The sequence below is a fragment of the Diospyros lotus genome, chromosome 15 (genome assembly GCF_014633365.1).
Source record: "Diospyros lotus cultivar Yz01 chromosome 15, ASM1463336v1, whole genome shotgun sequence".
In the NCBI taxonomy this organism is placed as follows: domain Eukaryota; kingdom Viridiplantae; phylum Streptophyta; class Magnoliopsida; order Ericales; family Ebenaceae; genus Diospyros; species Diospyros lotus.
Genome location: NC_068352.1, coordinates 17,878,662 through 17,894,362, shown reverse-complemented (window position 1 = coordinate 17,894,362; position 15,701 = coordinate 17,878,662). Strand labels below are relative to the sequence as shown.

At 33.7% G+C, this 15,701-nt stretch overlaps 1 protein-coding gene across 3 annotated transcripts; it reads right to left on the bottom strand.

The window, feature by feature from the left end:
• Positions 1-7,416: 7,416 nt before the first annotated feature.
• LOC127792581 (uncharacterized) lies at positions 7,417-13,385 on the bottom strand. 3 transcript variants are annotated; one of them, XM_052323124.1, is made up of 6 exons: positions 13,013-13,385; positions 10,513-10,668; positions 10,295-10,427; positions 10,157-10,196; positions 8,087-8,233; positions 7,417-8,015 (listed from the first exon to the last, which is right to left on the bottom strand). In XM_052323124.1, exons 1-5 carry the CDS (start codon positions 13,289-13,291, stop codon positions 8,146-8,148), a joined length of 696 nt encoding a protein of 231 aa, XP_052179084.1. In that variant the 5' UTR covers positions 13,292-13,385; the 3' UTR covers positions 7,417-8,015; positions 8,087-8,145. The 3 variants fall into 3 exon arrangements, with proteins under 3 accessions (XP_052179084.1, XP_052179085.1, XP_052179083.1); XM_052323125.1 differs by having other exon boundaries at positions 7,418-8,006; XM_052323123.1 differs by having other exon boundaries at positions 7,480-7,972; positions 13,013-13,384.
• Positions 13,386-15,701: the final 2,316 nt, after the last annotated feature.

Genomic DNA, 15,701 nt, shown 5'->3' with positions numbered 1-15,701 from the left:
GCACGGAGACCTCCACCTACACCCTTAATAAGTTGTTCGTCTTAACAGACTTCTCGTCATTGGGGGGCACTCAATCACTGGGGGCACCCGTTCATCAACAAGCCACCCATTCATTTGGGCACCTGATCATTGCAACAAGACCTCTTGGTCTCCCAATCATTATCACACAAGACTATTAAGATCATCTTTTCTAAATTATAAATTAATTATTATATTTTAATAACAACAATATAATAACATGTGTAGTGTGGCGCCAGTAGAAAAAATGTTCAATTTAATAGCCATACCATACCATACCACAGTTATTGAGAAACAATGAGAACGTATAAAAAAGAATTATGTTCGTTTGGTTCAAGGTGTGTTCAGATAGATGGATAGATAGGTCATTTTGAGCCTCCATTTGGAACTTGAGACATATTCCTTGTCTGAGTACATCATTATTTTTAAAAATATTTGAATTTGAGTTCAAAGGAAATATAATTATGTCAAATACATGCCAAAATTACAAAAAATGAAATACAACTATTTCAAATTACAATTTTAATATCACATTATTTAAAATCTCTCGTTATTAAACCAACTTATAAAAGTTGAAATTTGTCGGTAACTTTATAAGATTTTGTTTTTTCATTAAAAGGGTATTAATAACTTTTCGATTATTTTCCATTCTTAGCTTAATGGTGTTAGAAAGAGATTCATCAATCTGAGTAATATACTTTGCCTAGTTATTCTAGAATATTTATACAATTCTTAACAAAATTTTACATAAAAGTTCTTTGGTGTAACATTATGTTCATTCATGAATAATTCAACTCGAATCCTTTTCTCTTTTTTTTTTTTTTTGGGTTAAATTTTATACACTACCTCTAATGTTTGTCTAAATTGCATTAACCATTTTTGTTTTTTCAAAAATATCACAAATCTCCTTTTAGGTTAACTCTTAAACAACATTTACTTATACGTGTATATATTTTTCTTTGTTGTTCGGAAGTGAATGAAACACTTTAGAAAAATATTTGACCCATTTTAAAGAGAAAAAAAAAAAGGCATACCAATTCAATTAATTTTGGTAAATCATTTTCAAAAATAATAAATTACCAATTCCTTCCATCAAAAGACTTGACTTTTACTATACATATTGTGTACTTGATCGATTGAGTTAAAAAAAAAAAAAAAAAGAGTATTTTCCAATTCTTGATAATAACTTATATAATTTTGAATCAATTACACATCTCAATAATTTTGTTGACAACAATGAATTTAATGGTGTAATTGAAATAATAATAAATTCAAATGTGTAATTGAATTGAAATTGCAAGTTCATGGATTTTTTTGAAATAATAAAAAGTTTGAATATATAAATAAAAAAAATATATAAATATATAAATTAAAATATGTATTTTGCTTATAGGTAATAGATACTAGCCTTCTTTGAACCACAAACGGATTACATTGTGGACCATGCCAGCTAGGATTTCTTAAATCAATGGCACACAAAGGCCTTTCATAAAACTATAAAACGTACCAGCACTAATCAGATGATGTTTTTTTACTTGATACAAAAATGTTTGTCTCACCGGCAAAAGGATACAACAGAACAGCAATAGCACCCACCCACTCCTCCCTCCACATACACCTTGAATCTCCTTCTTTACTTACATGCATGGCTTTGATCAATTTCCCTACTCAAACCCTTCATTGATTGATTATATTTATACGTGGGAAAGCAAAAGATGACTCCTTTGATGGAGGGCCCTCTATTTGTGGAAGAATCATGCAAATATATGCTTTAGTCATATAGCTTGTGATTGGTTCCTCTTGGAGTTCTCCCACGTCTTCAAATATATGCTTTGGCCATATAGCTTGGCTTGTTGTAGCAGCTGCTCCTATGTACTCTGCTTCGGCTAATGATTGGGCTACTGTTGCTTTAATCCCCATGAAAACATTCCTGATCCCAGAGTGAATATATAGCCAAAAGTGCTTCTCATGTCATCTATTGATCCTACCCAATTACTGTCCGTATAGCCAATTAGTTTTGAGTCATCAATGGTTCAATAGCATATGGCATAATCTTTTGTGCCTTGCAAGTATCTAAGCACCCGCTTTCCTGCTCCAAAGTGTACTTGACTTGGTTGTTGCATGTATCTTGATAACAGACTTGTGGCAAACATGATATCTAGTCTTGTGTTTGTCAGATATAGAAGGCTTCCAATGAGACTTCTATATTGAGAGTTATCTGCTAACTTAGCGCCATCTTCTTTCTAGAATACATACCTTGTTGTTGTCTAACGGGGTTGCCACTGTTTTGCAACCATTCATCTTGAATCTCTTCATTAAGCTCTCAGTATATTTCTCTCGAGAGATGAAGATCCCTTCTTCTTCTTGCTTTATCTCAATCCCCAAGAAATATTTCATTAGACCCAAGTCAGTTATCTCAAATTTCTTCATCATATCTTCCTTGAATTCTTTCAGCATCTTCTCATTCCCTATGTAAATGAGATCATCCACGTATAAGGAGACAATGAGAGTTTCATCATGTCCTTGGGTCTCAACATAGAGTGTAGGTTCACTCTTGCTCATCCTAAAAGCTTGATTTATAAAATAGTCATCAATTCTACTATACCAAGCCCCAGAAGGTTGTTTTAGTCCATATAAAGCCTTCTTAAGCCTTAATAATTTATCTTCGTGGCCTTGTATCACAAATTCTTGTGGTTGCTCCACATATATTTCTTTTTGAAAATTCCCAATCATAAATGTTGATTTCACATCAAGTTGATAAATAAGCCACTTTTTCTGAGTAGTGAGTGCTAATAGTGCCCTTATTGTGTTATGATGTGCTACTGGAGTAATAGTTTCATTATAGTCAATTCCGAATTGTTGCAAGTAGCCTTTTGCTATTAGTTTAGCCTTGTGTTTTTGTATGATCCCATCAACATTGAGCTTAGTCTTATAGATCCACTTTACTCCAATGACTTATTTGTCTTATCGAAGTTCCACCAGCTCCCAAGCTTCATTTTTGTTGAAGAATTTATGGTAAAAGATGGATCATTACTGATCCATTCCAATAAAGAACCATGACGATGCTGCTACACTAAGAAAGTGTATTGAAAAAGATTGAATCTATGAGTTCTTAGCTGAACTTTGGCCAAAATATGATGAAGTTATAGTCCAGATATTTGACAAGGATAAATTACCATCGTTGAATGAGACCATTGCTATTATCTGGGGCAAGAAAAGTAGAAGGAATGTGATGCTAAGTGACCAAGCGGTGGAAGGATCAACGCTAACAACAAAGGGCTAAAAGAACCCTCTCTGTGTAGGTCACCCTTTGTTCAAAGTTCTTCATTTCATGTTCCCATCTTTATTTAAGAATATCAATGTCAGCTCACTTTATTGTGATACTTGTGAACTTGCCAAAGATAAACATGTGCATTTTCCAATCAATAATAAAAGATCCTCAATGCCTCTCTTTTGAATGCACATAGATATTTGGAGACTTTTTTTTTTGGAGTATTTGATTTGTAACATTTATTGATGATTACACCCGTGTAACCTGGGTTTTTTTTTTAAAGAAAAAATCTAATGTGAATGTCATTTTTCCTATCTTTCAAAACATGATTCAAAACCAATTTGGGATGAAAATCAAGAAGATAACGTCACACAATGCTTGGGATTATTTCAATCAAACCTTATCCTCATATTTTTACCATAAAGGAATCATTCATGAATCTTCGTGTGTAGATACCCCTCAACAAAACAGAGTGGCAAAGAGAAAAAATGGTTATTTGATGTCTACTACCGAAGCCTTACTATTTCAAAACCAAGTCCCAAAATATCTATGGGGAGAAGTCGTTCTTACATCTACTTATTTAATTAATTACACACCTTCTCACACTCTCAAATGTAAGAGTCCTTGACAGGTTCTCTCAATTTTATCCACATTTTACTTTTTCGTTCTTCTTGCCTAGTTGAGTCTTTGGTTGCGTTACGTTTGTCCATATTCACTCCCATAATCATAGCAAACTTGATCCACAAACTCTCAAATGTGTCTTCATAGGGTATTCCTCTACTCAAAAGGGTTACAAATGTTACCACCCCTCATCTCGCAAAACCTTTGTCTCAACTGATGTCATTTTCATTGAAAATGAACGTTTCTTTGCCAATCCTAGTCTTCAGATGGAGCTTATGCCTTCAAAAAATAATGATTGGATTAATTTCTTGTCCTTACTCCTTTCCTCCATACATCATCTTGACACTCCCATTTCTTTAAAGTCCACTCCTATTGAAACTCAAATTGAGTCTAAGCTTAATTCCTAACCAACCTAAGGTAATTTTGATGATGAAAAACTTGATGATTCTAGAATTTGAAAATGAAATGGTTGATATATGCTTGAAATTTCCAAATGAAGAGTTTTTCTTCTAAAACTTTACCGAGCCATACAAAATATTAATTGAAACATTCTATGAAAACTATTTTTTTTCTCTTGAGAAATATTTTTGTTAAAAGTGTGTTGAAATCTTATCAAATTTATTCTTCATAATCACACTTATTTTAAAAGAACAAGTCAAAAATGTCGACTTCTTCCTTTCAAATGTCAACCTTTTCATGCCTTTGTTCTATAAGATTTTGTAAATTCAAAATCTATCAACTTTGTGAAAAATATAATTGACTTCTTTATTCTTTGAGAAAAATCAATTGATAGTTTTTGAAATTTGTCGATAGAAAAAATTCATGTTTTCGATCCAAGTTCTTTTAGTTTAAAAACAGTTGACAATGAATGTATCGTGTCAACCCTTCTTAGAATTAGTTAACTTTATGTCTAAAATAGTCGACAGTTTGTTTATCCAAGTTGACTTCTTTTTGATAATGTTGAAAGTTCTTGAAATCTTTTTGAAAATTCAAATGTTTCGAAAAAAATAGTCAACTAATTTTATACATCTATCGACAATTTCTATATGTGGGGAAACGGTCATTTATTTTAATTTTCTTATTTGGCTGACTAAAAAACTATAAGTAGAGCATGAAGGAACTTATGGGAGAGTAAATGAAGAAAGTGCTAAAACTAATGTCTCATGTTACAACTCTCTTTAAGCTTTCATTTTTCACATTGCAAAGTGTATTTCTCGTAACATTTATTGTAGCATTTGATTATTGTATTTGAGCATTATTGTAACTAAGAAAGCTATCTCTTAGATTCTCATTAATTGTAAAATTTACTATTGTATTGCCTAACTCGTGAGCTAGAGGGCTTGCCGGGTTATTAGTAGGAGGATTTATATTTGCCTAACTAGTTGCTAGAGGCCTACTTGAGTTCAAGTTAGAGGTGTTAGTGTATTTGAAAATCCTTGATGAGGAACTAAGATAGTGAATTAAGCCGGTTGAATCAAACTACTATAAATCTCTTGTGTTATTTCTTTTTCATTATTGCTTTAAAATTATTTAAGCTTTGCAAATTCTATTACTCATTCACTATTTTATAACACTTCATCCTCATTTCAAGCAAAAGCTTCTTCAAAGTATTTTTTTATAACACCCAATTCACCCCATCTTGGATGTGTGGTGACATGATTGTGCAAACTTAACAAATCTATCTAATCCAAAAGAAAGAATACCATGATTTCACCAAAGCACACTCAACAATCTAAATTGAATCCCGAAATTGAGGTAACCACAAAGGTTAATACTTCTTCCCTTCTTATTTGGTTCTAACCATGATTTCAATGAGATTTGACTTGAAACAAAACCCTAGGGCATAAAATGAGAAGTGCAAGCGAGAAAATTAAAGTTGAAAACTTGCACAAAATTTCTTAATTCTGAAAAATCAATTCCAAGAGCTACAAAAAGTGAGCTATATATATATATATATATGCTATATATATATGCACAACATGCCTCTTTGTTCAACAAAATAACTAACAATATAACTACTTGAAATTTAATACAGCCAAACATAACACAATAGAAACAACAATAGCTAATTGTTGCTTAAACACAACGTGCTTCCACATTTTCCCTCAAATCAGACTCTATATTAAAAGACAAATCTTTGATCCTTGTACTGCTTGTAGAGTGAATAGAACTATTGTGCACGGGAGAAAATTTTAACCTAAGCTTTCTACACAAAAACTGAAACTGATCTCTTAGCAACCCTTTTGTAAGAATATCAGCTAGTTGATGAGTTGTAAAAACATATCTCATCTCTATTTCACCATTCTCCATCTTCTCTCAAACAAAATGCATATCAATCATGAAACACAGAATTTTCAACAATGCTCCTAACAATCAAATTATCACTCCACACAATAGGTTTAGGAATAGCACCATAGGGATATCCCAACTTTGAAAACAATGACTTTAGCCATAATAGTTTAGTCACACCACATACAATTGCTCGATACTCAACCTACCCAATTGATCTAGCTACCACTGTTTGTTTCCTGGAACCCCATACAATCAGATTGCATCCAAAATATATGCAAAGCTACTTGTAGATCTTCCTATAACCTTACAACCTACATGATAAACATCTATATGTACTGATAGGGATAGATCACTTGGAGATGGAGAGAATAATAAACCCAAACCGACAATTCCTTTAAGATACCTAGGTAAACGCTTACAGGCTAACCAATGTTGCATTTTAAGTGCTAATAAAAACTGACTCAATCTATTTACCACAAAAGCAATACCCAGGCGTATAAATGTTAAATATTATAGAGAGCCAATTAAAGCCCTATATAATGATGGATTGAAGAAGGAATCACCCTCATTAGTTAAGGAAATACCCGAGGTCATAGGCATGTCACAAAGTTTACAATCTTGCATAACTATCTTTTCCGCCAAATCCAATGTATACCTAGCTTGGGTCAAGTAAATACCACTCTCATCTTTATATGCGTCAAATCCTAAGTAATTGACTAATTCTAAAGTTTTAAGAGCTAAGATTCGAAACCTTTGTAGGAAAGGAATCTATGACATCTTTTGGCATTAGTCCTCTTCAAACCAATTATTCTTTATTGAGATTGTCTTGTCATCTTTTGGCATTAGTCCTCTTCAAACCAATTGTTCTTTATTGAGGCATCCCTCATTCAATTATCTTGTCGATGGAACCAGTTGCTACGCCCTCTCTATGAAGGGAAATATTACATTTATAGGCATTCTTAGCTCTAGTGTCTCTCTATGAGTCAAATCTCATAAAAACCCTAATTTCTATTTCCAACAACATTATTAAGTCTTTTAATGGTAAGTTATTACTATTTCAATGAAAAAAATTTCTAAACTTGGCTTAGGGAGATTCAAAATCTTTATCATGCTCTGAGTATCTTCGTGATTTAGACATCAATATGCCATCAACCACTACATTACGCTTTAAGGAGTTCTACATGTATCAATCGAAGATTTTGCTGGAGTATTACTTGTATTCAAATCGACTATAGCTTTTAATTCTGAATTTCATGATGTCACATCATCTTCAAGAGCCCTTAATCCCACAAATTAGTTTTTATGAAATCACGCATATATAGATACTAAATTCTTCATATGTGAAATGCATCACATTTGCACGATTTTAGTTTGGAAGATAAGAACTAAACAATATTTGTGTTTGTTCAGTTCTATGTTTTATTTCCTTAAAACTCCACACCAGCTTTTCCTCTGTTGCCACCGGTCGACGATGGTGGAAGGAGAGGAGATGCCGACGACAATGCTAGCCTAATACATAAAATGATTTCAATTACTTAAAAAGTCAATCCCACGTAAAGGGGGGGGGGGGGGGGGGGGGGGGGGGGAATCTGGAATCAGAAGCGAAATCCCTCAGATGATGGTCTAGCGTAGAGGCGACTGATCTCATTATAATGCCAATATCATTCAAAAGGGGGCTTCTAAATTCATGAGAATGGCTTGCACGAAGCTTGAAGATAATATATAGAACAATTCTCGGAGACCTGGCGCTCTTCTTAACAGAATGCTCACCTGATTTCATGCCCGATAGGCCCAAAAGTTAGCCCTGTATAAGCTACCCAAAGTGGTCAAAATTCACAATCGAAGCTTGGAACAAGAAGTTGGAAATGGAATTGAGAAGGATACCTGAAGTTCTTTTTTCAGTATTTAGGCATCAAGCCACATTAATGTTGCAGCAAAGGAAGTTACTTGCTCATTGTTGAAGATAAGCAGAAGTTCCAGAATATAGATCCCATTGACATGAAAGCAACGCGAGAGTGAAGTGGAACAATCCTGTAAACCTCATGCAAATTGAGCAGGCATGTTATACAAAATGTCATTCCTCTTCACACCGCAGTTGCAGTATGGAGGATATGTGCTACATTAGAATGTTAGAATGTCTATTATTATGCAGATGCAAAGTCACTTCAAATATAGAACTTCTCTGGGAGTTTTTTTGGAGGATTTACCAGCACTTTAAAGCCCAAATTTACAGTATGGTGAACTTCATATCATTCACGCAAGTAAAGTCCAATTTAAAGATGTTCATGTTTTTGAAACAATAGTGACACCAATAGACTTGAGAGTAAGTCTTGGTAGCAATGGAAAGGGTGCTCTTTTATGACTAGATGGTCATGGATTTGAATTGTGAAAACAATCTCTTGTCAAATGTAAGGATGAACACAAAAACAACCCTCCTCCTAACTTGGCAAAATGTAGAGCCTCAAGCACTAAAAACATCTTTATAGTGATGATCATAGATTTCTTAATTGAAAGAAAAATATTTATTTTTATGCAGAAAAATCATTACTAGTGCAAAAGGAGGTAACCCATTATAAATGATATCTGGAAAGCCAACATTTAGAGGCCTTCAACAAAAGTGAACTCCTATATGATCCACAAAATAAGGAGCCATTATCAAACATCTCTATGAACCAAAGATGACTAACTGTGTAATCAATGTCATCTTCAATCTTTGAAGAAAAATTATGGGCTGGCTCAGTTGTAGAAAACATTTTCTAATTTTCCAAATCCAATTATGGGCTAAATACCACCTTACTCAGAAGGCAGCTGTCCTTCCTAAATACCACCATATCAAAACCAAATAACCAAAGGCATCATTGCCTAAGGTTTTTGTTGGGGACCTTCTCAACTTCTAGTAGGTAGAGACCTTTGTGTGTAGTAGTACTGGAGGGAAGAGGCATTAAGGCTCTCTTCATGCACTGGACTCCCACCATGTTCTCCCCATTAGGGCCTACACAACACTTCGTTTTCTATATATTTGCATTCTAGCCATTCCCAAGCCTCAAACAAAGAAAAATGCTTAATCTCTCTTGGAAAGGTTTCCTCCCACATGTCTTGGAACACAATATTTCACAAGACAATCACATTCATCCCCGTATCTCAACCTTTGTGGTCTTGCAATTCACCATCAACTCCTTACACGTCAGTGCTAAGCTTTCTATCTATTCTTTAACAAATAAAATCTGTTCCCAACTTTGTAAAAGTTATTCTATAAGGTTCCAACTTTGCATCAAATTCACCATCTTTCTCTTGCTCAAGACATTCAACTCTCTTACTTCCTGAGAAATCATTCCTAACTCTAAGATAACCCCAAATCAAACCAGTCACTTCGTTGGCACAAATTCTTGCCTTGAAGTAAACCCCTTCTCTTCTTTCCTTATTTCCTGATTGGTCCTCACAGATATTAACTTCTCAGATTTTCCTTTAGCAATTTATTTCAAAAATGGAAAGGTATCTACCTAATGAAAATAGTTTCATTTGTACATAATAGATTCCAAGGAAAGGTTACTTTGGGATATTAAAAGTCATAAGAAGAAAATAAAATAGTTTTCAATCTGAACTGTTCAGTTTGCTTGACCTGTTATTGCATATGAATCCTATTCATCATTGGAAAGCTATTGAATGATTTGGGGAGTAGCAAAAGGAACCTTTTTTTAAGGGTTTTCAGTACTAGTTTCCTCTTATGTTTCTAGTAGCAGCAACACTAGTATTAACAAGAACAAAATAGAAGTTCAGTCACTAATAGAGATATTAAAGAAAAAGTCCTGTCACTCCTGTAGCAAGGGAGCAATAACCAAGCACAAGAAGAGCAAATCACTAAGTTGGTATCATTAGCCCAAATCTTTTGCAGCAAATCTTAAAATTCATATACCATGGGCTTATTCTAGCACTTGAAGGGAGAGAAAGACATACCAAAAATTCAACAAACTGACAGGGATCCAGAACCTAAATCCTGCATAGAAATTAATATATATATATACATGGAAGTATTAAAACCAGAAGATACATCTTAAAGACAATTGTGGAGATGGTAAAGCACAAATATCTTACCGAAAAACAACGTAGGGAGCGCATCCTTTTTATACTTATTTGGAAGTTCTGAGAGCTTTCCTTGCCACAGATTATTCCATGCAAAAACAACAGCTATTACTGATGGGCCAAGAACAATCTGGTTTAATAGAACCTGCAAGGAACTGAAACAGTAAGACTAGATATACAGAAGTGTTCTCTTGAAAAAAATTCAAAATTGAAGTAGCAGAGAGAGAGACCTTCATCAACAGGTTATTCACTGTTTGTTTTGGCATGCAGTGGTCAAGATACTTGTACCATTCATAAGAACCGGGGCCATACAAAAGAAACCCATATGAAGTCATGCGGAGGGCTCGTAGCCAATCATGATCAGAAAGGAGATTTGTCATGACATCCTGGGGAACACTTCTATAGAAGTTAAACTCAACAGTAGCCCCAATGCAACACTAAGATGCATAGTGAAGCAGTAAAAATCATAAGATATCAAGACTGCATTCAAACATGAAGGACAGATGCTATCCAAATTAAGCATCTTCGCATACAACTACAGAATACGCATGCTTCAAAGTATCATGATGCAGGCAGTATACCACCACATTGACATATTTCTTAGTGTCATCATCATCAATTGTAATTTATCGTAACCAAGTTAGTGTCGGTGGCATGACAATGATAATGCCAATTGATGCCTAAAAGTCACATTGACTATACAAATCCATGCAAAAGAACAATGTGGCAGAAATTTACACTAGATGCTCCTCCTAACGCAACCCTCTAGCAAAGGAATGATGAAATAAAGTTCCAACACCATCTTCATATGGAAAATTTTCATGTTATTTTGCAAAGTTATGACATTAAAAAATTGCATGCATATTAGTTGTTATGAAATAACAGCTAAGTTGCATGACATTTTCATCTTAAAGCTAGGCCAGTTTCAAATAGCTCACATCTCTCTTTGAATTCTTGCATTAAAGCTAAGTCAGTCTAAAATAGAATTACTGTGAGGACTGAGAAATAGTTGGTTACTTATAAAAGGTTGTAATTGTCAAAGAGTGATATAATCATGTTGATAAAAGAGTGTTTTATCTGGATTTTCTATATATATGATATTATCTTTTTGCCTTCCCTACTTTGGTGGCAAAGACATTGGTTAACCAAAAGATTTCCTATGGGGAAAGGTTAGGGGATGAAGTCAAATAACATTTGGTTGGTCATGATAAGTCTACCTTTTAATTAAGCCATATTGGGCAAGTGGATTTGGACATCGAGAACAGGGGTGACTGTTGGAGGAGAGAAATTTTAGTAAATATGGCAGATTGCTTAGGTAAGTACGTCATCTCATGGGTGGGATTGCGTAAAGTATTATGAAGGTTTGAAGTGATTTTAAACATTCAATTCCAAAGAAGTAGGCAGTTGATGTAGATTGCATTTCTGGCAGGACTACTGCGTGGGCATGAGGTTATGCCAGCTATGGTTGTGGAGTTTCTTACTTCATGAGCAAGAACTTGAGACATGCATAAATGACCACTGCTTTTTTAATCATATGGTCTATTTAGCATGGGCATAACTATAAAGCTGTTGAGGATATAGAAAGACAAACTTACAGTTAAATGAAGCAGTTCTGATTTCCTTGTTTTTGTGGTTGAAGAAGGACGTTCCATTTTCCTTAGGCTCTCTTTTGTCTTTTATGGATGATGGTTTCACATAAGTAGTTTGTCTTACTTGTTTTCGTTCGCCTTTTATTTTTTTTTAGGGTTACTACAGGGCTCAACCCATTTTTGACAGTGCTTCTGTCTAATATATTTCTCATATTTGTTGCCTGTTAAAATATTTACAGAAACATACATACATCTATTTGATTGATTGGTAGGTTCAGGAGCATGACAGGTACATCTATAAAGCATGATAAAAACTCATTTCAGCATTGCAGATTTCAGCACAATACAATCCTAACCTAATCCCATTTTCAATTATTTTCTTCCTGCAGTCAGATTCCCGTAAGGCTAGAAGGAAAAAGAAAGTCACTTGAGGGAAATCAAAAAGAGGTAAATGAGAAGCATCAATATCTTCAAATTCTCAACTTCATATTATTTATTTTTTGAAACCCTGCAAAATTTATAAAGCAAGCAAAAACCTTTTCTTTTCCCCCACTTTAACAAGTGAAAAGCTCTCAAGGAAAGCAACCACGCAGCAACCAAATGGAACCAAATTATCTAAATAAGCTTAATGCCTTATTGCATACTACCTTGAGCACAGCTTTTGTTGGGCATAATTCAGATAAAATAACAGATTTTAAGAACCAAAAGTCTAGAAAAACAAAGATTACTAAATCATGAAATTTGAAATTTCCAGTGAGACAAACCATAACAAAGAATGGGAGTTAACTAATTTTAAACAAAAACAAGTATTTACAAACCCTAAGAAACTAGTTGCGATGCCATAAAATCCTAATCTTTAAGTTGCCCAAATATACTTGTAGCATGCTGAAAATTGGCAAAATAGGGACCTAAAAGAAAGCTTAAGAAGTTGCAATCGTGGCCTTAGATTTAATCTTCAAAAGAGAACCGATCACGAACTTCTTCGCAGTGACTACCGTAGAACCACTATATTCTTTTTGCATTCAAACCCATAACTACAAAGATAACGACGCCACTAAGCCAACCCTTAGGGTTTTTCCATTTTACTTGTAAATTAATATACAAAGAGCAGAGAGATGCCTAAATTGGAAGTGTAACAGACCTTGATAGAAGAATCGGGATGAGAATGTGAATCGGAGTTTTGTTGGAGAGCTTTAGCGCTCACCCAACGGTGTTGGAGCTGAGCAATGGTGTCGCCGGTGAGAGCGAGAGATGCCGCTGTCGCCGCTTGCTTCAGTGGGAACCAGTAACCGGTCCCCCCAATTGCGTCCGCCGAATCAGAAGGTTTGGATCTGCTCCTCCTTATTCTTCTGAATCTTCGAGAGTGAAATGGCGGCAATCCCCAAAAGCCGCCATTGCCGCCGCCACTCAAAGCGTCCATTTTCTGAACAAGGCGACGCCGCGGCGAAGATGAAGAGACGGAGAGGGGGAGGGAGAGAGGGGGGGTGGTCGAGAGGGAGTGGGGAATATGTGGGTTGCCAATTTGGGCGGGGACTTAAAATAATTAGACAAATAATAATTCGACCTTCAATGCATTGCCACAATTTAATTAAAATATCACGACTAAATGAGGCTGACAACCAAGTTTAAATTTAATATTATTTAAATTAATAATTTAGATAAAATCAATTTTAAATTTCTCATATATTTTATTAAAAATATTTTATAGTTTAAAACTATTAAAAATAATTAGAATAATCAGAACATATTTTAATTTTAAGTATATAAACTACTCAAATATATTTTTATTAATTAATAAAATATTTAAATATTAAAAATAAGATATAATAGAAAATCACGTAGCCATCTCAAACGTGAAAATGTTCTGAACAATGCAACAACGACGCCAGAGTAGGCAAAAAGTGGCAACAGATAAAGGACACCAAAAATAGCAGCATCTTCTCAGCGACAACGAACAAATAATATAAAAACAAAAGGAGATGAAAACTGATTCTCTCGAATATTTTGATATGTTTGAGGTAGAATAGCCATTTACATGCCTAACCAAATACACTCCCAAACAAAAACTCAAACTCAAACGGCAGGAAGCCTCTTGTTAGAGAAATTGAAGGTAGAAAAAGAACAAAAGCAATGATGATAAAAAATAAGCTTTAAGGTGGTAAATTCTATCACACACAATAATAATATTATCAAAGATAGTTACTCTCGCGATACAACAAACTTTTCTTATACTACAAAGTAATATTAGTACAAGACAACAGGAATAACAAGGAAATTAAATCCAACAATATTTCTCAAAATAAATGAGGTAGAAAAATTGAAATAGAAACCAAAGAAACAATGAGATAATTATTTATAGGTTGGTGGTGACAAGCTCTCACTATCAAGGGGTATTTATAATGGAAAATTGGAACATTGGCATTGCATTTTTGCTACCTACAATTTCACCATCTCGTTGAAGAGATACGAATAAACAAAGAAGATAAATTTTATCAACAACGAACTAGGACTTAAAGATGGCTTGCTTCAGCCAAGTAGAAATTCAAAAAATCTTAGAAATTGTCAAAGCTAATGATGGCCTTGTTATAAAAACTTAAATCTAATCATACGAATGGAATAATTTTTTTTTTTTTTAGTATCATATTTTTTCAGAATTTTACAATTTACAAAACAAGTAATAAACGAAAAAATATCTGTTGACGAAATCCAATTTCTGTCTTGAGTCACCCGTTATTAAATCCTCCACATGTAGGATGTCGAGTCGATCCACTTGAAATCACCTTTTCCAAGAATGTCTCGAGATAAGAAGTAAAAATATTTCTGAAAATTTCCTGACTAAATTCTGGATTCACATACATTGATTTAGGGTTTTATAGTCCTATTTATAGAAAATCATATGGAAACCCTAAGCACTATTAGGCTAGGCTTAATGTGCTAACATAAAGTCTGATCTAATTAATAATTAAATAATTTTATTCATAATATAATTATTTAATTATTCTTATTTATTTAATAAATAAATGCACCAAAATTAGTAATTTTTAAAATTACCAATTTATTCTTATTTTCTTTAAAAGTGATTTCTTATTGGATAGGACTTTCTAAATTCACAATTAAATTGACAACAAGAATAATTAATTATTATTTCTCATAAATCATGAGTGACATATAGTAATATGTCATAATTACCCAATTTAATGTGAAAACAAATATAGTAAACATTTTACTACAATACTATGCAATACAGTTCTTCTATCATCCTATATCCCGACAAGATACAAGATCATGGACAATATGTCAAATCTCTTAATCTCATCATATGACAAAATCTGAAATCAATCTTAACTAATATGACACAACATATAAAACTCACTTTCTATCGTCATATTATCTCGACTACTGATTTATAATCAAGTGATTATTGGATTGCATAGGATATCCTCCTCACAAACCTCAAGATAATAGATTTCATGTCTAATACACACATACCTCATACACCACTGAATTAGTCACATAGATACGTATAATCGTTCCTGATTAAAACAACCATATAGTATCGTTAATATCCTAATTCATCAATCCACATATATCTATGTTATCTCAGGTTTATGGACTAATTGCACATATGTAGCTAACATTGAATCATTGACCTATGAGAAAGAACCCATGTGATTCAATGTTAATAGTTTCGTTCAGTAAACTCGTTCCTATAACAAGCATCCACTTATCTTTCTCCTATATCTCATATAGAATTGCACAAGATTCACCAACCTTAACTTTTAATGTCTCATATTAAATAAGGAGGAAAAATATGTGTTAGTCTTTACAAG